General features: G+C 40.5%; 1 protein-coding gene across 3 annotated transcripts in view; it reads right to left on the bottom strand.

The window, feature by feature from the left end:
- Window positions 1-4350: 4350 nt before the first annotated feature.
- The window catches only part of Uap1 (UDP-N-acetylglucosamine pyrophosphorylase 1), a 41589-nt gene continuing 24395 nt past the window's right edge, over window positions 4351-21544 (bottom strand). Inside the window, exons 5-11 of one of the 3 annotated variants that reach the window (XM_028864343.2) lie at window positions 20269-20441; window positions 13911-14104; window positions 13278-13418; window positions 12184-12372; window positions 11068-11115; window positions 6554-6620; window positions 4351-4906 (exon numbers count right to left, since the gene is read on the bottom strand). In XM_028864343.2, coding sequence (XP_028720176.1) covers window positions 4814-4906; window positions 6554-6620; window positions 11068-11115; window positions 12184-12372; window positions 13278-13418; window positions 13911-14104; window positions 20269-20441 — 905 coding nt within the window. In that variant the 3' untranslated portion in view covers window positions 4351-4813. Of the gene's footprint in view, window positions 4907-6553; window positions 6621-11067; window positions 11119-12183; window positions 12373-13277; window positions 13419-13910; window positions 14105-20268; window positions 20442-21544 lie in introns of all 3 variants that reach the window. The other 2 variants (XM_028864345.2, XM_037211283.1) reach the window with 2 other exon arrangements.

Here is a 21544-nt window from a genome sequence, read left to right as displayed (position 1 = left end):
TATTCTGTTTTTTCTATCATGAATTCAGTTTGCCAATTCTTGATCATTGTATATTTGAAATAATGTTATTGTTACAAGGTGAAGATTTCTCCTTAGTTGTCCTCTCAAATGAAAGAACTGGAGACAATTTAAACATAAATTTAGCCAAGCCATGATAGTACAGACCAGAGACCAGAGCAGGCTGACACAGAGGCATTAGCATCCCACTGGCCTGTGTTGCTAACTTCTCAAGTTTATTTGAATATTAAGTAGCAGGTGGTATACATTTATTTTCCTGTTAGAACTTAGTGATCTAAGCCCTATTTATTAAGCATCTATATTCCCACAGTGATGAGTAGATGTTAGTTTTATGTCAACTTCATTAGGCTACAGAAAGCCTAGAGAACTGGTCCAACATTCTTTCCCAGTGTCTCTAAAGATGCTTGGAAAGGGGAGCAGAGGAGGAATGGAAAACATTGGCATCTAGAACTCTGAATCTAAGCAACCAAGAGGCTTATAACTAAGATTTCTCTGAGTCATTTTAATCTCAGAATATTTGAAAAGCACCTTGGTTTACAACTTTCTTTGTTGTTACAATAAAAACCTCATAAATACTTCCACATTGGAACATGAAATTTGGGGTCATCTAAATCTGTATTTCCGGGCTATGATCACTCATATTTGGCTCCAGAATAAATTCTCTCTTAAGCCCTTTGAGGTAAAAATCGCCTTGCGTCAACAGACTGAACTGCAAAAAACACCTGTCTCAAGCAGTAGAAATCAGAATCCGAAGCTAATGGAATGGCTGTATTTCACTCTAGGTTATGCATGTTGTTCTCACCTCTTCACCAGCAGACCTGAGACGGGACTCTGCAGCAGTGAGTCGTCAAGAGAAAATGCTAGAATAAACTGGGGCTAGAAAACTCTGAATCAAGGTCGGGCGGTGGTGGCGCACGCCTTTAATCCCAGCACTCGGGAGGCAGAGCCAGGTGGATCTCTGTGAGTTCGAGGCCAGCCTGGGCTACCAAGTGAGCTCCAGGAAAGGCGCAAAGCTACACAGAGAAACCCTGTCTCGAAAAACCAAAAAAAAAAAAAAAAAAAAAAAAAAAAGAAAACTCTGAATCAGTACACAGCAAAGATCAGCCTCATCCATGTGGGAACTATGGGGGCCTGACAGTCCAAAAAGACTGAGGGAGCATGCATTTGCTGTTTGAATTGGGACAGCCATCCTCTCTGCCCCAGGACATTCCTAGTTTTGTGTGGGACTCACATCATTGGTTCTCTAGCTTGACTTTGGATTGGAATTATACCACTGGCTATCTCAAGACTTCAAGCAGGTCACAGACATTAGCTTCTACAAAGTCATGAGCCAACCTGTCAGGAGACATCTCTATATAACTCTTGACAGCCCATCCACCTCCTCTCTGTCAGTCTCCTAGGAGTGGTCTCCCTGGAAAACCCTAACATGGTAGAGTTCTTAAGGACTCTTGCTGCCAAATGCAAGTTGATGATGATCAATCGCTTTGCTCTTGGTGAACTTCTTTCTTAGCACTGAATTATCTTTACACTGTATTATTTGAATTTTCTCTTTCAATGAAATGAAAACTGGTATGGCTTGTTTATCGAGACAGGGTTTCTCTGTGCAGCCCTGGCTGGCCTAGAACTCACTCTGTAGACCAGGCTGGCTTCAAACTCAGAGATCTGCCTGCCTCTGCTTCTGGTATGCTGGAATTAAAACATGCATCACCACTGCCTGGAAAAATGAAAACAGTTAAAGAATGTACTCTGTACTATAAATTTTTTATGACTCTATAGTGCTGGATAGGTGATGGGCACTTAGACCTCATTGCCTGACTCATGCATCACTTCTCAGTGTGCTTTTCCTTTAAAAAAAAAAATGCTGCAAGTCAGGCAGTGGCGGCTCACACCTTTAATCCCAGCACTCAGTGGAGGCAGAGGCAGGCGGATCTCTGTGAGTTCAAGGTCAGCCTAGTCTACAAAGTGAGTTGCAGGACAGAGCAGTAACATAAAGAAACCATGTCTCAAACAAAGAAGAACCAAAAAAAATGGGTCTTCAGAGGCTGAACAAGAACTCCTGGGAGCCGGCTGTGCAGCAAAGGTTAACTGGCTAATTAGAACTTCGATGGTGTGGAAGGGTTGGGATGTTGCAGGTCCAGAACATAGTTACAATTATCTTATTTATCTTGGGCTATCTTTAGCGCCTAGGTCATTCCTCACCTACCCTTGTTTCAGATCTAACATCCTGTGACTAACAGATTTTTTTATAAAAAAAAACCTTTGGAATGTATTAACCTAACAAAACCCTAGTCTAAGCAACCAAGAGGCTTATAACTGAGACTTCTCTGAGTCATTTTAATCTCCAGAATATTTGAAAAGCACCTTGATTTACAACTTTCTTTGTTGTTACAACAAAAACCTCATAAACACTTCCACATTGGAACATGAAATTTGGGGTCATCTAAATCTGTATTTCCGGGCTATGATCACTCATATTTGGCTCCAGAATAAACTCTCTTAAGCCCTCTGAGGTAAAAATCGCCTTGCGTCAACAAACTGAACTGCAAAAACGCCTGTCTCGAGCAGTAGAAATCAGAATCCGAAGCTAATGGAATGGCTGTATTTCACTCTAGGCTATGCATGTTGTTCTCACCTCTTCACCAGCAGACCTGAGACGGGACTCTGCAGCAGTGAGTCATCAAGAGAAAATGCTAGAATAAGCTGGGGCTAGAAAAGGAAACCTCCCATGGCTAGAAACCTCCAAACCTGGAGATGGAGGTCAAGATCGACCAGTCTTTTGTTCATCTTCCAGCGGATGCCACGCAACACCCCCCCCCCCAAGCGTGTATGTGCACTGTCACTACCAATCACATTATCATAGTGACAGCTGTGTGGACTCGCAGTAACTATTAGTTCTCACATAAATCCTTTGCTGTCGCCAAATGATTCCAATTTCTGTTTTAGAAACACTTTATCCAGTTCTGCATTTTCTGAAGTTGAAGCAGGATTTAACAAGAACTGCTTGTGGTAAGTGGTGCTTTTCCTCATAATTTCATGTCTCAGAGGCTATCGGACACTTTCCTTACTTGATATTCCCTTATCATTCCACTCTAACAAACATCATCATCCAGGTTCTGTGCTGCCGTGTCCCTGGGATGACTGGTAAACTAAAGACACGGATAAATGACGAGTCAAGGTCAGAAAAACTGAGAATGGATCCCACACTCGGGTGCTAAAAACTCAATCCATTTTCATTTTGTTCCATAAATCTCTTGAAAAACTCAATAGATAATAGCAAAATTGGGCTGTTGATGAAACAGAAAATATACTAGATATACTATTTAGACCTTAGTTTTAAAAAAATGCATAAGCTCTGTAAAAAAAATGACATTTAATGGTGGGTGGTGGTGGTACACGCCTTTAACCCCAGCACTCAAGGGAGGCAGAAGCAGGTGGATCTGTGAGTTTGAGGCCAGACTCATCTACAGAGTTGGTTCTAGGACAACCAGAGCTGTTACCCAAAGAAACCCTAAAACTAAAACAAAAACAAAATGACATTTAAGGGTTCACACAGGGTTCATCTTATGGTAGCTTATTATTGGAACATAAAATATGTTGGTCTCCAGATATAATTTTTAGATGTTAATTTTTAGGGTTTTTTGTTTTTGTTTTGAGACAGGTTTTCTCTCTGTAACAGCTTTGTAGACCAGGCTGGCCTCCAACCCACAGAGATTTATCTGCCTGCCTCTGTTTCCCAAGTGCTAGGACTAAAGGTGTGCGCCACCACGCCCACCTGATGCTCAGTATTTTCAGGCAAAGTGAATTTTTAGACCGAGAACCTTTATCAACAACCATGATATTAAAGATTCACATTTGCCTTTATTTTTCAATCTTCTAATTAAAAAAAAAAAGAAAATCAGAATTGCAGTGATGAATTTGCTAAGTTTTAAGTGCTACAAAATACTGAGTGACAATAAAGTAAACAGCATGCTTTTCAACCTTGAATCCTGGCATGCTGGTTGGATGAGTCCTTTGCTGTAGGTGACTACTCTGTGCATTTAGAAAGGGATCTACTTGATGGTATTGGTAGTATCATCCGTCCCACCTGCCCAGCCAGGTACCAAAAATGTCTCCAGACATGGCCAAGTGCTCTTTCCAGTGGGCTGGGGGGAACATCTTTAGTAGAGAGAAACGGTAAAGTGACAGAAGACAACATCCAAAGTCAGCTACCTGCTGCACAAAGCTGTGACTGCATCTGTTTGTTTTTATGCATTATCTTGAAAGTTCTCCCAAGTTTTGTGTTTTGCTAATAAAATTTTCTCAAGGTACAAATAACTCTCCAGAGACAAGAAGATAATTTTATTTTGTTGTCCAGTTATTTTCTTAAAAAACTTTAATGCTTGATAAAATAAAACAAAATTTTAGTACCATAGAAACCTTTTGAAATGTACAATGACTTGTTATCACTATGTACAACTTCAAAAACAAATGCCTCCAGCTCCAAATGAAGTCATGCTCAACATCCCAAACAGAGTCAAGCTGAGGAAGCTTCCTGGATAGCCAATGTGAGTCTTGGCTTGGAAGAACTTATATAGTTAGAAAATATAAATAAGACCTTCAATGAGTTGAGAATCATGACAATGCTGTCTGAAGTTCAGACATCTGGGAAGTTTGTATTGTCTATCAGACACCAGCAAGCAAAATGAAACTCTATGAATGTCCAAACTTCAGTTTTCCAGGAGAGGGAGGTCCCACAGGTTCACAGTTGGTCTATCAAAAACAAAGATTCCCTATGGGGCAGAGCTCACTGTAGGATTCATATGCCATTCTTCACCAGCTCATGAACTCCATTCTCATCGATGATTAAAGGTGCATGGAACTCTTTATCTGCCACATAACCTTCTAGCCCCTGAAAGAAGGATTGAAATGAAGCAGTCAGAAAAGTAGCAGGTGTTGCAGAACATTACTTTAACTACATAAAGATGAGTTATATTTGTCTATGTTGCAGAATATTACTTTAACTATGTAAAGATGTGTTATGTTTGTCCATGTTGCATTTGTTTAACTATGTAAAGATGTGTTGCTGTTTTACTTTGCCTGCCTAAGGTATCTGATTGGTCTAATAAAAAGCTGAACGGCCAATAGCTAGGCAGTAGAGGGATAGGCGGGGTTGGTGGGCAGAGAGAATAAGTAGGAGGAGGAATCTAAGAAAGAGGGAGAAGAGAACGAGAGCGGAAGAGGGAGATGCCCAGGGCCAGCCAGGCACCGAGGAAGCAGTGAAAGTAGAACATGCAGAGTGAAAGGAAGGTAAAAAGTCCCAGGCAAAACACAGATGAAGGGAAACAGGGTCAATTAGGTTGTAAAGTCAGTGGGACATGCATAAGATAAGGCCGAGCATCCCTAACTAATGAGTCTCCAAGTTATGATTTGAGAGCTTAAATACCCAAAAGAAAGCTTGCTATAAGCAGGTCTTTGTCCCACAACACTGGCCTGGTGGGTGCACTAAAGATTTCAAGTGTGAATGCCAAAAGTTGGTTGGAGAGAAAAATTTAAAGTCCACGCCACAGATTTTGTAGACTAGACTTGATAACTGATTTATGGAAGCATAAGATAAATACCAAATAAAAGTTATTCACATTTCTTTCTTTTTGGTTTGTGTTGTTTCGTTTTGTTTTGTTTTTCACTGGTATGAAACCCAGAGCCCAGAACATACTAGCCAAGGGATTATAAAGCGATTTCTACATTTAGTAGGATGCTAATCATTCATTCCCACAACCATCAGTAAAAACAGTTAATTTTCTAAGCAAAATAGCTATCCCTGCTACTAAAGTAAATAATAAGAAACTCCAGGAAAATGTATGTAACCAGAACAGCAGGGCACTTAACTCCACAGGTCTGTACGATGTCAGTGCTAAGTGTATGAACAAAGCAGACAGATATCTGGGGGGGAAAACTTATATTGAATTTAAAAAGGCAGCCCACTGATTATAAAATACATTTCATTTTTAAAAGCCTACAGAGGTTAATGGGCAGGTAAAACATACTATACATTACAGACTTCTGCTAATGGCACTAGTTCATTCTTAATGCTGCGACCCTTTAATACACCTCACGTTGTGGTGATCCCCCGACCACATAAACGTAATCTTTCTACTGTTATAAATCGTAATGTAAGTATCTGATATACAACCCCCAAAGGGGTCGTGACCCACAGGCTGAGAACCACTGGTAGAGAAGACAGACACAGCAGAAGTTATCAAGAATTCAGAACAGACACAGCTCCTCCTGCTCACTCCTGGAGGAGCTCCTCAGGAAAACAGTGCATCCTCTGAAACAACTCCTGCAACCTAAAGCAATCCCTGCCTTTGTAGAGTTTACTTTCAACTGGTAAATAATAATACATATTCACAGGTATATACTGTGGCATGATCCACATGAGCTAATCAACATATCCACCTTTTCAGATACTCTGCACTTCTTGCTGGTGCAAACATTTAGCTATCTGGAGATACACAGTACTGTGTAACAGAACAGAAGGGAAGTGAGGCAAACTTACTTCTCCAGCATAGGAGACGAGAGGAGAGATTTCACACTGGATTGGCACATCGTTGGCATCTTTCAAGCTAAGAAAAAATACATATGCATGGTAAGATTCTGCTTCCCATGTTACTTGCTAGTATGAGAATAAAGACCATAGCTTTCCTTTGAGAAGCTTGCAAGTAACAAAATTCTAGTTAAAGAACGGAGCCCACCCTGGACCCTAGTCTCCACTAAATTCCCCAAAGGTGAACACATTCTCATGATCAGACACAAATTACCTGGCCAAGTACCTAGAACCACTTCCGGCTCTTTATATACTGCCCTCTTACACAATCTCATCTCCAATTTCAGAAAGTTCATAAAAAAGGGACTATTGATTAGACATACACTGTGTGCCAGGCCCATGCCAGGTCTCTTGAATCCTTCACGTTTATTTTAATTCTCACACAGCACAAACTTGCAAGTCAGATCCTAATGTTGATTGACAAGTACTCTAGAGCTGCACTGTCCACACAGTGCCCACAGCGCTACTTAAAATGAAAATGTTCAAATTAGTTAGAATTTCAACCTTCAGTTATCAGTTATAATAATCACATTTCAAGTGCTCAGGAGCCACAAGTAGGTAATGACAACCAAACTGGACAGCATGGATAGAAAACATTTCATTCCTTGTTCAATGATAAGGACAAGATTTTCTTATACAATCTATTTGCTCAGTGGATTTATTAATATGTCTCAAAATACTTATGCTATCAAAAGTCTCCTTTAAAGTATTAAGGGACAAAGTGCCTTAATACTTCAAAATCCAGAAGGGTAAACATGGTATGTACTCACTCATAAGTGGATACTAGATATAAAGCAAAGAATAATCAGACTGCAACCCACAGAACCAGGGAGGCTACATAGCAGGGGGGACCCTAGGATGACTGTGGCTTATAATAAGTTTTGGTTTTACTCAATCACTGGGCAAGCTTTCAGTGAAACATTTCACTATTAGGTTAAGAATTTGTACCATATCAAGTTGATAATAGAAAAATAAAATAAAGTTAATAATAATAATAATAATAATAGTAATAGTAATAGTAATAAAGAAAGTGTCAAGGCAAAGTCAAGGACAAAGTCATCATCTATCAATTCTAGGTCACAATGTGATATCTAGACATTTGGAATTCTGAATTTCTAGATAATCTGCCATAAGTCAATAGTGTTTTCCTTATAGTCAGTCCTTGGAGAGCTGAGTTATTTGTTATCTCAAGAATCTTGCCAACAGCAGGTTCAGAATGCAGCTCAGCTGGTAGACTGCTCGCCTACCATGCATGAGGTTCTGGGTTCAATGGCAACACTGCATAAATCAAGCACGGTGCTGCATGCTTGTAGTCCCAGCACTCAGGAGGTGAAGGCAGGAGGAAATCAGAAGTTCAAGGCCAGCCTGGACTACATAAGGGTGTGATAATGGCACTCTTGATGGTAATCAGTAGTTCTCTAACTGGACTGATAGTCCACTTAACAGGGTAAATTATACCTGGTACTGGAAAAGCAGCCAATCATCCAGGGATAGTGAAGACATGAACCTTGGAGGAGGAGTAACTACCACCATTTTACTAAACCACCATAATTCCTAGCTATATTCTAAATATCTATCCTGTATTCACAGATAAGTATAGCTCTCGTCCCTCACCAAAGCTCTCTGTGCAACAGAAGGAAGGCATTACAGGATACAACTGGTCAAAATACAGAGAAAACATGATCATGGAGTGCCCTGCCTCAATTAAGACGTTACAATAAAACTCCACCACCAAAGGAACACCTCAGAAGAGGGGGCAGAAAGACCATAAGAGCCAAACAGGAGAACTGCTGTGAGAGTGCATCTCCTACAAAGGACAGGGAAGTGCACGCATGAGTCCTCAACAGCGTGGGCTAGAAATGACAGGGAGCTGCACGCGTGATCCCTCAACAATATGGCTGCCTAAACAAGAGCTGAAGAACAGTACCAGTAAACATGCTAACATGAAAGGGAGAAATCTCACCTGACCCCACCCCTAGAACAAAAACTACAGGCAACAAAGGAATGCTGAGAGCAGAAATAGTCTCCCCCGAGGATGAGCCCTCTAACTGGTTATCTAATAACAAGAGGTCCGCCCTGAAGTCATTGACATACACGTGACGCTAAACAGACTGGGACAGAGCAGGTTGTATTTACAGATTTAGCTATTTACATACACACATTAACAAGAAGCCATGATTATGAGAGAAACCAAATGGGGGGATGTGGGATGTGGGAGGGGTTGAAGGGAAAGGAAAGAGGAAAATCATGTAAGTATATTTTAATTTTATAAAAAGGAGGGAGGGAGGGAGGCAGGGAGGGAGGGAGGGAGGGAGGGAGGGAGGGAGCCAGCCAACCAGCCAGCCGTATGGAACATGCCTATAATCCCAGTACTTGAAGAGGCTGAGGAAAGTAGATCACTAGGAGTTTAAAGCCAACAAACAAGGGCTGTAGAGCAAGAGCTTCTCTCTTAGAAACAGAAAATAGTCAGCAACAGTAGACAGTACACACAAAACCCAACCTCTCTGAATCCTCAAGCTAAAGCTCTCTCCTCTTCCAAGAAAGAATGAGTTCTCAAACTGTGGTAACATCAATAAAATCAGAGTTTCTAAGGCCAGCTGGAGGCCAGTCTTTCCCTCAGCTGAATGCACCCAAGGCACCTATGGCCTGTTCCAATGCCCCGCATCCTGCTACTTACACACAGAGTCCATGATGTCATTTGGTTTGATTATTGTACAAAAAAAGGCAATGGGAAGAAACACTAAAGAGCCAGGCATGGTGGCGCATGGCTTTAATTCCAGCACTCCAGCAGAGACAAGCAGATCTCTGTGAGTTCGAGGACAGCCTGGTCTACAAAGCGAGTTTCAGGACAGGCAATGCTACACAGAGAAATCCTGTCTCAAAATTAAAAAAAAAAAAAAAAAAGAAAGAAAGAAATACTAAAGAAAACAATCCAAATAAGAATGATTCAGGATCTTAATAAACAATAGAATAATGTTGCTTTTAGCTATATCATTAAAAAACTGTTGCATTTTTAAGGTAATGTTATGGTTCAATAAGGAAACTCAGAGTCAAAGGCATATTTCCTAAATTATAAAAGTAGTCTGTCTACATATTAAAAATAATGGATTCAATAGAAAATGATAAAAGGCTCTGTGCCCCAGCTCCCATGGTGTAAGTGGCAACAGTTATCTACGACTCCTGGAAGAAGACAGACAGATCTATAAAATGAGATCCCTTTCTTGTCTACAGGGCCCCAGAGACACAGTGCTCACAGGCCTTGCCCGCTGAACAACGAGTAGCCTGACAAAAGGCACATGGATGGAAAGTGTCATCAAGAATGGCTCTATTTCTGAGACAATTTCCACCTCCAGATTCGTTGCCCTAGACCTTGTTCCAAATTACCTGAAAATCTTAAAATTCAAACCAAATCCAGTGTAACTTTTAAATGTATTTTTTAATTTGCATTTTATGTGTACAGGTAGTTCGTCTGCATGTATGTCTGTGTACCATGTGCATTCCTGGTGCTCAGCATCCATGGAGCCCAGGAGGTCTAAGATCTCCTGGAACTGGAGTTACAGATAGTTGTGTACTGCCTTGTAGGTGCTGAGAATTGAAATCCAGGTTCTTTGCAAGAATAACCATTGCTCTTAGCCACTGAGTCTTTTCTCCAACCTCTAAACCCAGTAACTTTTAAAGGGCAGCCAAAATATTAGCTGACCTTTTAGCTATAAAGATAATGGCAAAAATAATACAAAAACAATAAAAAAATCTTTTCAAGGGCAGATGAGAAAGGTTATACTATTTCTAGCTATAAAATGGACTGCCAACATAGAAGAAAATATACATGCTTTAGAATCAAAATAACTCACAATGATGAAAACACAGTGACCCTAGCCACACATGGTGGTATGTGGTCATAATCCCAGCAATTGAAGGCAGACAGGAGAATAGAGTTCAAGGCCAGCCTTGGCTACAAACCAAGACCCTTTCTCAAAACAATAACAGAGCCAAAAAAAATGTGCAAATAAAATAAAAGATGTCTTCTCCATATTAGAAGCTGTTGAATGTCAGGAGCAGTCAACCTCCATATTGAGAGCATATATATTGAATTCAGTAAAACTCATCACAAAATGCTATTTTCATCTAGCTTATCCTACAAGGGATATACTAGAATCCAACTTTGTTCTCCCTGCCTGTAACCTGCCCTGGATCCCAACACCTGTAAACTTGTCACTATGGGCTCAAACACCCGTGCTCAGATTCTTTAGTAAAGCATGCTCCCCACTTCCTGCATGCACCAATTCTGAGTTAGTGTTATCCAGATAGATACCTGCCACCAGGAAAGCAGCGCACCCACACCAGAGCGTCAATCATCCTCCCTCCAGAAGCCCAAAAGACAGAAGAACACTAAACTACGATGCCAGTTAGTATGGAGAGAAGCACAGCCCCATCACCATGCATTGCAGGCAGGCTGGTATATTTACTTGTGATTGACATCAGCTGTGATGGTCTCAGACTTTCCATTGGTAGCACTGCTATGTAGGAATAAATAAGCATTAATGGGAATGGTGACAAATAATAACAATGAAGTGGAGCTGCAAAATATACTTAACCAAATGGCATGCCCTTATGGTAAATCATAAATTTGGCACTATAAACAGTTAAAAAAAATTAAATTAAAAAACCAAACTCAATAACCAAAGATGAGCATGAGAATAATGTGACGTGTCACAGAGTACGCTTACTGACAAGGCAGAGCCTGCTGTAAGTGGCCTTGACTCACAGCCAGCCGGCACCATTCCTTCTATGAATCTGTCATGGACAGTGCCCTCCACTGCCCAGTGGGCCAGTGTCTGAGCTTCCTAACACTGTGGTGCATGCAGCAAGCATTTTACCTCTGAAGAACAAAAACTAAATGGCAAAAGAATTCACCTAAGTACAAAACCACAAAAGACCTATAAAGGGACATTCTAGGTGCCAGTGAGTGTTATAAACTCACAGTGACTAAGATAAAGGATTTAGGTTAAAAGTGCTTTATCTAAAATTGGAATAGCTCCAAGTACCGTTTTTCTTACCCTCTGAAACCCAAAACGTTTCTGAAGTTTGTGTATCACTGAATGTAATGGGCATTCCCTTCCCTTCATGGCACCTTCTCTAGGTCACTATAAGAGAACGTTGCAGACAAGCTGGAGGTGAGAAAGTTCTGGCGGGTCTCAAAAATAGCCAGGGCAGTAGAAACAGCGTCTGTGTCTAAGCACCTTGCCTGTGATACAGTGTTGCTAATAGCGTTAGCCACATGACATACAAAAATATCGTCTGACCATTATTAAGTAGAAATTATCTCACTGACACAATGAGGATGCTCAAAACAAACAAACAAAAAACTGAGAGCTCTTCAGGAGCTTCCTGTTAAAGAGATGTGAGGCTGACATTTCCACTGTAATGGGCAAAGCTGTGGTCACCTTACATCAGTAATTACTCACACAGTGAGACTTTAAAAATAAGTAAATAAACAAGAACCGATCTAGGGATTCATCAGGCAGAAGAGGAAGAAGTCCAAAGCGGTACATACACACCAAAGCAGACAGCAAGGGACTCACCGGGGAATTGCTGGGAGGCGCGAGCGGTTCTCATCTATGAAGTGCCCCCCGGCATTGAGGACCCAGCAGTGATGGAGAGACATCAAGGCATGCCTCGCAGTGGTCGGGTTGTCCTTCCCATTCTGACTGTCTGCATTCTTGAGAGGGGAGAACTCGTCTTCCCGTAAGACTTCATATACCACAAACTTCCTGGAGTGGAGCCACAGAGACTTGATTCATAGGAAATACAACCATCCACACAGCCTCTGATCCCTCCCAGCATGCCTAGCCTTTGGGACTCAGTGACTAGGCTTCTTCAGCCAATTCCAAGTAACCACAAATAGTGCTCATCACTAATCCAAAGAGAAATGGAACTTTTTTCTCCATTGAAAAATGAAAACACCTTTCCACAACACTTATTTTAGGATGAGAAAGACCAAAAAAAATTAATGTACAAAGATCACATTAGTATCTATTTGGAGGGCAAATAAAAAGGGCATTAGTAAAGTGTGTGGGAAGTAGACAAGATTCACTCATAACCCAACCATCAGGAGGTAGAGACACAAAGATCAGGAGTTCAAGCACACCCTGGCTAGTAGCCTGGCCTACACAAACCCCGTCTGAAAACAACAGGATGAAAAGGGAAAGGAAGACACATGGTTGTGTAAGAACAATCTTCTACAACCAATCTGTTCACTGCATTTTCATATTGGCCAAATTCTAAAAGATGTATCATCAAACATGTGGTCTTTATATAGTCTAAAGAGTTCACTGAACACTCACTTATACGTCAGTTATGCTAAACAAAGCTGGTCAACTATATTAATCTCTTTAGTCTCTGAGTGAAAAACAAACAACTTTGATGACTTTGCAACAGACCTAGATAGTGGCCGTTGATTATTTTGAATATTCTGCTTTCAGGCAACTCAGACCACAGCACACCTGGCGTGGGAGCTTTAGACTAGAGAATGACTTTAGACTATGCACTAATGATCAAGATGTCTGGATGAAACAGACACTCTCAAGTGATTCCCGAGCACGGCTTCTTGGCTAACAGTAAAAAAGCAGCATTTCAAGACATATACTTGATCTCCCTGGTGCTAGTCAAAGCGTACTTTGCAAACTGGAAGATGTCAAAGACAAATTTTTCCATCTTTATTCCATTTGGCTTGTCTGGCTTAATTAAGTGCCCCTGGGAATCCACATATGGAATCTTCTTTTGAGCCACATGGTGCTGCAGCTGAGGTTCGTAGACACTGAGAAATAAAGGGGGGAAGTTATGATCATTTTCCAATTTAAAACAGAAAAGCAAATCTGAAAATACTCAGGCACAAGTATATCACCCAGTAACCCTGAGGTTTTCCGAGTGAAGACATTTAAGAAGTTTCAGCTCATGTGTAAATAGCATATAAGTAGATTCCTCCTAGGACATTCAACTGATTTTTACATTGAACAAAAGCCCAGCTGGCCGTGGCAGTGCGCAGCCCCAGTCCTAGCACCAGAGGCAGGAGGCTCTCTGGGAGGCAGGGGGATCCTGCACCAGGGACAGCCTCCCCCCAAACCCAGCACCTGACACAGCTCACGAAAAGCAGTCACACGTGAAGAGTTTTCTCTCTGAGAACGCTCATCCTCAAGAAGGAAAATGACTTCTGTGGAGCAGGACTTGGGGTTTCTACCTACCTCCCCAAAGGTCTAGTTTCTAATTAACAACAGTTAAAAAAAAATTCGGGTCCCTATTTAGTTCATACTTGACAACATCTTTCAGGAATGGCACAGTGAAGAAATGATTGGCGATGTTTCCGGCGTTGAACAGCAGGCGTCCATCTGAGCTTCGTTTCTGAGCTGTGGCCAGAGAAATCTCACTGTATTCCACCACCTGGTACACTCCGTCCACTCGGCAAACCACTCCAACTGGTTCTGTGGGGTTTGTTTTCTCCACCACCTGCCCGTCAAAAGCAGACATCAGTAAAGGAGAAATGTAATTCATGGTTCTTTTGGAGACACGCCATATGAAAAGGCCACCTTTACATTTTGTTTACGTTGTTTTAAATTCAATCCAAGAGAAGGCTTTAGCTTTTTTAAAAAATACTATATTCTTTGACAGACTTCTCTCCAACCAGAAATCAGGGACATTGTGTCCTTCCTACTTACCACAAACCAAAACCAGAGCAAAAACACCACTACCTACATCCAGCCCAGGGGAAACCAAGACAGGGACCACTGCTACCTACATCTGGCTCAGGGAAAAACCAGGACAGGGAATAAATAGATGAAGAGCTGGTTTCTCCAGATACCTTGCATTTCTAATTTAATTTATCCTTAATCACACTTAAGTACTTAGAAAATAAATTAATGTATCTGGGAATCCTGGGAAATACAAAAGATGCAGGGAAGGCGTTCTCGCTCACTTTAAACGGCCCAAATCATCGCTTCACTGGAATTCTGTTTCTTGAGTTTTCAGTCAACAATTAAGCATTTTCCTTATTTTTCAGAAACCTGGATAGGAAGCAGGAAGGTGGAAATAGATGGATCACCTGGCTCCCACTCCCAGTTCAGTCTGAAGACTACCCATACTTATTAACTTCATGCTGGATTTCATTTGAAGTACAAGAGTCTAAGCCTTTAAATGTCCCGAAAGCCAGTGATTTGCTCATTGAATACCGGCTCTAGGCTGATAGAGAAGATGAGGGAGAGTGTCTATCTATCAAATCCGAGGGCAAAGATAACATGCAATTCTTAAAATCCCTCAGGTGAGCCTGACATGTTACTACCCTAAATTTTAACATGACCTGAGCCACATACCTGGAAGAAAACTAAGGACTAAGTCCACATTGCACTAACATAAAATCAAAATTCCTACTGAGTGTGGTGGATTGTGCTGCTGTGACAGAAGCACCTGAGAAGCTGAGGCAGAAGGGACTGCTGCAAGCATCAGGCCACCTGGACTACAAAGTGATACCTAATTAATTATAATGAAGTAAGTGTCCAGATGAAGGCATGAATAGCCCATCCAAGAATCACGTAAAAAAAAAAATAATAATAATAATACTTGACAGCACTGTTTATAACACTGTGTGTGGCAGAGTGTTTAAAAATCTGTCCCCATCTGGAAGTATACCCTAAGTCTACATGAAATATTACCAGTAAGCTTCTTAGAATACACAGGGCCAGTCCCGATCTCCTCGGGGAACTAAAAGCCACCAGTGAGGACTTCATTTACACAGCATTTAGAGGCAGGGGGTGGGGGTGGGGGGCTGCACATGTAAGTGCCTGTGTAGTAAACTGTTTGTCACCCGGAAAGGGACACAGGACTGACTGGGAAGAAAGTTTTAACCAAGGAGGTAGATTAAAACAGAAGGAAACATACAGCAACATGATTTAAAGCGATCAAAGCCTGTTTGTAATTCCTGTCAATCAACCTATCACCACCCTCACTCCCTCTACTCTCCAATCGATGCCTTATGAGGCAGAGGACTTTCCAGTCACCACTATCCGCCACACCCAACCAGCCATGAGAGACAAAAATAATCATATTCATTTACACTGTTTACATTATTCGTATAAAACTCTAAATTACATAACTAAGTGTTTGTCAACTGCATAATATTGGAAGTTGTATTCTACTGAAAAATTCTATGGTATAAAAATTAAGAGAGCTGATCAATAGTTTATAATGTTCTGAAAAGCAAGAATCCAAGATAACGTAATTACTGTAATCACTTCACAAAAATGGTACCCATTAAAAATGGTTCCTATCTTTTGGAATTTGTGCTTTTTATAAACTACTTCATTCTTCAAGTTTGTCATTCCATAAAAGAATATTTAGCCGGGCGGCGGCGGCGGCGGCGGCGCACGTCTTTAATCCCAGGACTCAGGAGGCAGAGCCAAGCAGATTTCTGTGAGTTTCCTGACAGCCTGGTCTACAGAGCGAGATCCAGGACAGGCACCAAAACTACACAGAGAAACCCTGTCTCAACAACAACAACAACCAAAAAAAGAGTATTTAATGCATCAAGGTAAAGAAAGAAGTTACAAAGTACTGCAAATAAATTTACTACCATATGCTGGGATAATGGTGGCACACAGCTTGTGGGAGTCACCAACCAATAACTGATTTGACTGAAGACACACTCCATGAGATGAAACCCATAATCGACACTGCTGGGGTGACCAAGACTCTGAGATTAGATAGCCCAGGAACCTAGGGTAACATCAAATAATACTAAAAAAAGAGAAAAGATGGAGTGGTAAAATAACTCCTAATGATAATCTGCTATACTCGTAGACCAGTGTCTTGCTCAGCCATCATCAGAGAAGCTTCCTCCTGCACCATATGGGAACAAATATAGAGACCCACAGGTAGACATTATGCAGAGAGTGAGAGACTGTGGGACACCCAGCCATAAATGAGATGTTTCCATCAGATCCCTCCCCTCAGCTCAGGCAACCCCGTGGAAGAGGAGGCAGAAGTATAAGAGCCAGAGGGGATGAGGACACCAGGAAAACAAAGCCTTCTAGATCAACATGCTCAAAGCTCATAGGAACTCACAGAGACTGAAGCAGCATGCACAGAGCTTGCATGGGTCTGCACTAGGACCTCTGCATATACATTATGGCTTCCAGTTTAGTGTTTTTACGAGATTCCTGAGTGTGCAAACAAGTGGGTCTCTGATTCCTGTGCCTTCTCTTGGGCCCTTTTCCTTCTGTTGGTTTGTCTTATTCAACTTCAGTGTGACAGCTTTGGTTTTATTTCATTTTGTTTTAATTGTAAAAAGTGAATAAGTGAATGGATGAATGAATGAATTAATTAATGAAAACCTAGCCACTAGGGTAAAGGTTATCAACTGAACTGTCCTGTCATTTATACCAGCTGGAAGAGGGAAAATCAGTTTTCTCCAACAGAGTGACACTGGTTATATCAACCACTACAGGGTTGATACTCATGCTCAGAATAGTTGACCAACATATAATGGATTTCACAGGGATTTTTTTTTAATGGGGGGGTGGTATTTGGTTTCAGGTTGAATGGTTTCTTTGTATTCTTTTTGGGTGGTATTTTATTTTGTTTTCTTGATTTTGGCTTTTGTTTGTTTGTTTTAGAAAGAACTTAAAGTTGAGTGTGTATGGAAGAGAGGATCTGAAAGGACTTGGGGGAGGGGAGGAATATAATCAAAATATATTTAAACTTAAAAACTGTTTAAAATAATAAAAAAATAACAAAAGAATGTGTCAAAATATATTTTAATACCTTAATTGTCTTATTTAAAAAAAGGAGGAGGAAGAGGAAGAAGGAGGAATAGGAGGAGGAGGAGGAGGAAGAAGAGCAGAAGGAGAAGGAGGAGGAGATATCTACAACCCCAGCACCTGGAAATCAGGTGAACTTACATCTCAAAAACAAAGCTAGGGTAAACAGTATTTGTTAGCATTTCGAAAACATTTTAAATATGTCAACCTAGTCTTAGCTTGGTTCCTTTTGAATTCTTTTCTGTTTACTGAATGATTATAATCTTAAATGACAGACCCAAAACTAGGTGGTGAGTCTGTAGAAGACCACAGCTGGGCGTAGGCAGCAGCCACAGCTAATGGAGAGGTGGCACTCACATCTCTCTGTAAACAGTGCACTCACAAAAGTCAGCACACCAGTTTGCAGTTTCTGAGCTGCCAGGAAGCACAGGACTATTCTCCACATGGGCCTGTCCAATGGAAGTGAGAGAAAGAGTTGGGAGACAGGAAGTCTAGTCCTGCTTCTGCAGACACCGTTAAGGACCCTTCATCTGGGACTCAGAAAGTGTCTGATCAAGTGGGCTAAGGAGGTCATCTCTGATGCCTCTTCTAGTCTACTCTGGTCTCCAGTGACTCTGAAGCATACAGCAGTAAAGATTACGTTTCTATTTCAGAAAGAAGAGTGACACCAAGTGGAACAAAGTCAGAACTGCACTGTTTTGCTTTGATGGTTTTTAATCTTGGGAGCGACTTACATCCAATATGCTATGTTTCCATTACAATTCAGTAGCTATTAAAACACACAGCATGTGCTACTGGTATTTGATTAGACAGATGCCTTAAACAGATGAACTAAGTCAATTATTCTCTGTAGAGCTAGAGTCTTGTGTGGTTCTTTGCCTATAATTCCAGCCCCTTAGGAAACGAAGCCTTGGCTAACAGCAACACCGGGTCTCAAAAAAGAAAATGTCTTATTAGACCTATCGCTATAACCTCTCAACACTTGTTTTGCTAAAATTGAGGACTTCAGCCTCTGAATATGACTTTTTATTATATTTTAGACTAATGTGGTGAGAAATTACATTTTTTTATAATAGAAAATCTCTAACCAAAGATTATGGTGTGTCTCTTGAAGTTTCATTTTTAACAGACATTTCAGTTCATACTTGATTCACTTTCTTTTCGTCAGAGCACAGGTTCTACTTTTACATCAAAATCATACACACATTCTACATTTTAACATCTTTATGGTTTAACATTTATATTTAATGTGTGTCCATTTGGGAGCGATTTGGGCATGATTTTTAAGGGGAGATGAGCTTTACTTAGCCAGTTTCCTCATTCATTCTTACTACAATTTGAAATGCTCTACTTTTTCAATTTATTGTTTCATTTTTAATTATTATGATTGTATGTGTTTATACAATACAGTATAATTCAATAAACATATATATAAATGTAATGATCAAATTGGGGTCATTAGCATTTACACCACTTTGTTATTACTTTATGGTCATCCCAGTTAAAATGGATATCATCAAATAAAAAAAAGTGTCAGTGAGGATATATAGAAAAGGTAACTTTAAAAAAAATCTATTTTATTTTATGTTTATGATGTTTTGCTGGCATGTATGTATGCAGTACCCAAAGAGGCCAGAGGAGGGCACTGGATCCCCAGGAACTGGAGTCACAGATAATTGTGAACAGATATGTGGGTTCTGGGAACTGAACCCAGGTCCTCTGGAATAACAGCAAGTGCTCATAACCACTAGCTATCTCTCCAGGACCTAGAAAAGGAAACTCTTACACACTGTTGGTGGGAACATAAATTCTAAACAGAAGCTATGCAAGGCAACCTGAAATTTCTCATAAAAACCAAAAATATCTTCATCATGTGCTCCAGCTATGCCGCCACTGAGCACAGGTACAGAAGAACTGAAGTCAGCATTTCAAGGTTATCCCTGCATTCCTGGGTTATTGCTGCATTGCTCACAACAGCTAAGACATAGGATCAACCTAGATACCCTCCAGTGGGTGAATAGAGCAAATGCTATCCATATATACACCATGATAGTAGTGAGTCATACATTAAAAAAAAAAAAAAAAAAAGCCTCCTGTCATTTGTGCCAAAACAGATGGCTCTGGAGGACATTATGTTACATGAACCTGTGTTACATCTTGTATCTTGACCATCTTCCCATGCTTATCTAAACCCTGCAATCATTTCATCAGTCTCTGGGATTTAACATGATTGTATTGTACTTTATTTATTGAGAATATTATTCATTCAAAACAGTGTTGATATCACCATTTTTAAATCTTCTGAAATGTTAAGTTCTCTTCTGAGTGTCTTATTCCTAGCCTCATCTATATCACACACACACACACACACACATTTAAAGCCGTTACTTCAGACAGTACTACAAACCACCCTGCATCCTGTGTTTATTGTCATTCTGGCAGTAATTTATTACCTCTAAATGTCTTTTTTCATAATCATAATCGCCATCATTTCTATCTTATTCACAAAACATCCTGAAAGCCCTTATTAAATGCCTTTTTCAAGTCTACACCTGCTCTTTCTTCCACACGCCCCTTACTGACTCCAGCAGGAGAAACAACAGGTTAGGCTGCTTGAACATGGCTCGATATTAATGAGTCTATCACAGGTAGAGTGATAACAATCATTCACTGTCTCAAAAATTCAAATTCATCCTCACACACTTTAAATTCTTACTCACGATAAGCATGCATTACTTCTAGAACTTCACTGCTGTCACGTGAAGGAAACAAATGCAACGGTTTATATACGCTAGAAGGATGAATGGTTCGAAATCACTCCGATCACCTTAAAGACTGACAGAGAAAGACCACTCACATTACCTTTGCCCCACAGTCTGCTCCCTTCTGAATGCAGAATCCAATGAACCGTGGGTCCGCCACTTTTACCAGTATGTTATCCACACAATAGACATGAATACTCCAGATGCCTCTTTGCTCCATGTCCTCTACAATGTTTTGGGCTGCAAGAGCCCGGTAGAGACCACCATTCCCATCTGAAAAATAAAACAACCCACTAGTAGCATACCATGGCCCACTGTGAAGGGAACCAGAAGACTTCAATATTTACACACTGGGATGGCTTCCATAACAAAGTAAAAAAAAAAAAAAAAAAAAAAAAAAAAGAACAGAACTGAACAACCACTGAGTTCAGGTGTCAACAGTTATAGTACAAAGCACTTTAGCATAATTATGCGCAGAGTAACATCATTAATGTAAATCCAGGAAACCTTATATATATAGTACAGTATAACAATTATCAAACACTGATTATTTCAGACTATGCTAAGTTTAATAATGTTTATGATTCAAATCAGCCCTGTATTTATATCTCAAACAAACTCAACTATCTCAAAATAAAAATATTTAAGCATTTTATACTACTTCATTTATTAAGAAGCCATAGTTATATGAAATCCTATTGGGATTTAAACCAGCCAGGAGGTGGTGGTGCATGCCTTTAATCCTAGCACTTAGGAGGCAGAGGCAGGCGGATCTCTGTGAGTTTAAGGCCAGCCTGGTCTACAGAACGAGATCCAGGGCAGGCACCAAAACTACACAGAGAAACCCTGTCTCGAAAACACCCCCACACACACACATATAAACACACAAAAAGATTTAAACTAAATGTAAGTAAAAGCTTTTCTCTGTTTTCATTACTGTTTTAATATATTTCTTCTAACAATCTTGACCGTAAATTACTTAAACAATAATGAAAAATTAGACAACTTCCCATAACAGAGCTAAGAATAATAGTAAAGTCTTTTAGAGAGAGAGCTGTAGGAACTGGAAATGCAGTTCAGTTGGTAGAGTACATGCTTAGCATGCTCTGGGTTTGATCTTCAACACTTCTAAACAGAGTGTGGTGGCACATATCCATAATTCCAGCACTTAGGAAGCAGGAGAAGGAGGATCAGGAGTTTAAGGTCCTGTCAGCTCCATAATGAGTTGCAGACCATCCTAGGCAACCTTGCCTCAAAACAAACAATGAACAAACAAACAAACAATAATATTCTTTTGCAAACAGGAATCCAGATGAAATACAGGCCCGCGCATGGCAAAGGTCACGGGGTTACTGTCTATTCCTTTCGGTCTTTTT

The sequence above is a fragment of the Peromyscus leucopus genome, chromosome 15, assembly GCF_004664715.2.
Source record: "Peromyscus leucopus breed LL Stock chromosome 15, UCI_PerLeu_2.1, whole genome shotgun sequence".
In the NCBI taxonomy this organism is placed as follows: domain Eukaryota; kingdom Metazoa; phylum Chordata; class Mammalia; order Rodentia; family Cricetidae; genus Peromyscus; species Peromyscus leucopus.
This window is presented reverse-complemented; position numbering and strand designations above follow the sequence as displayed.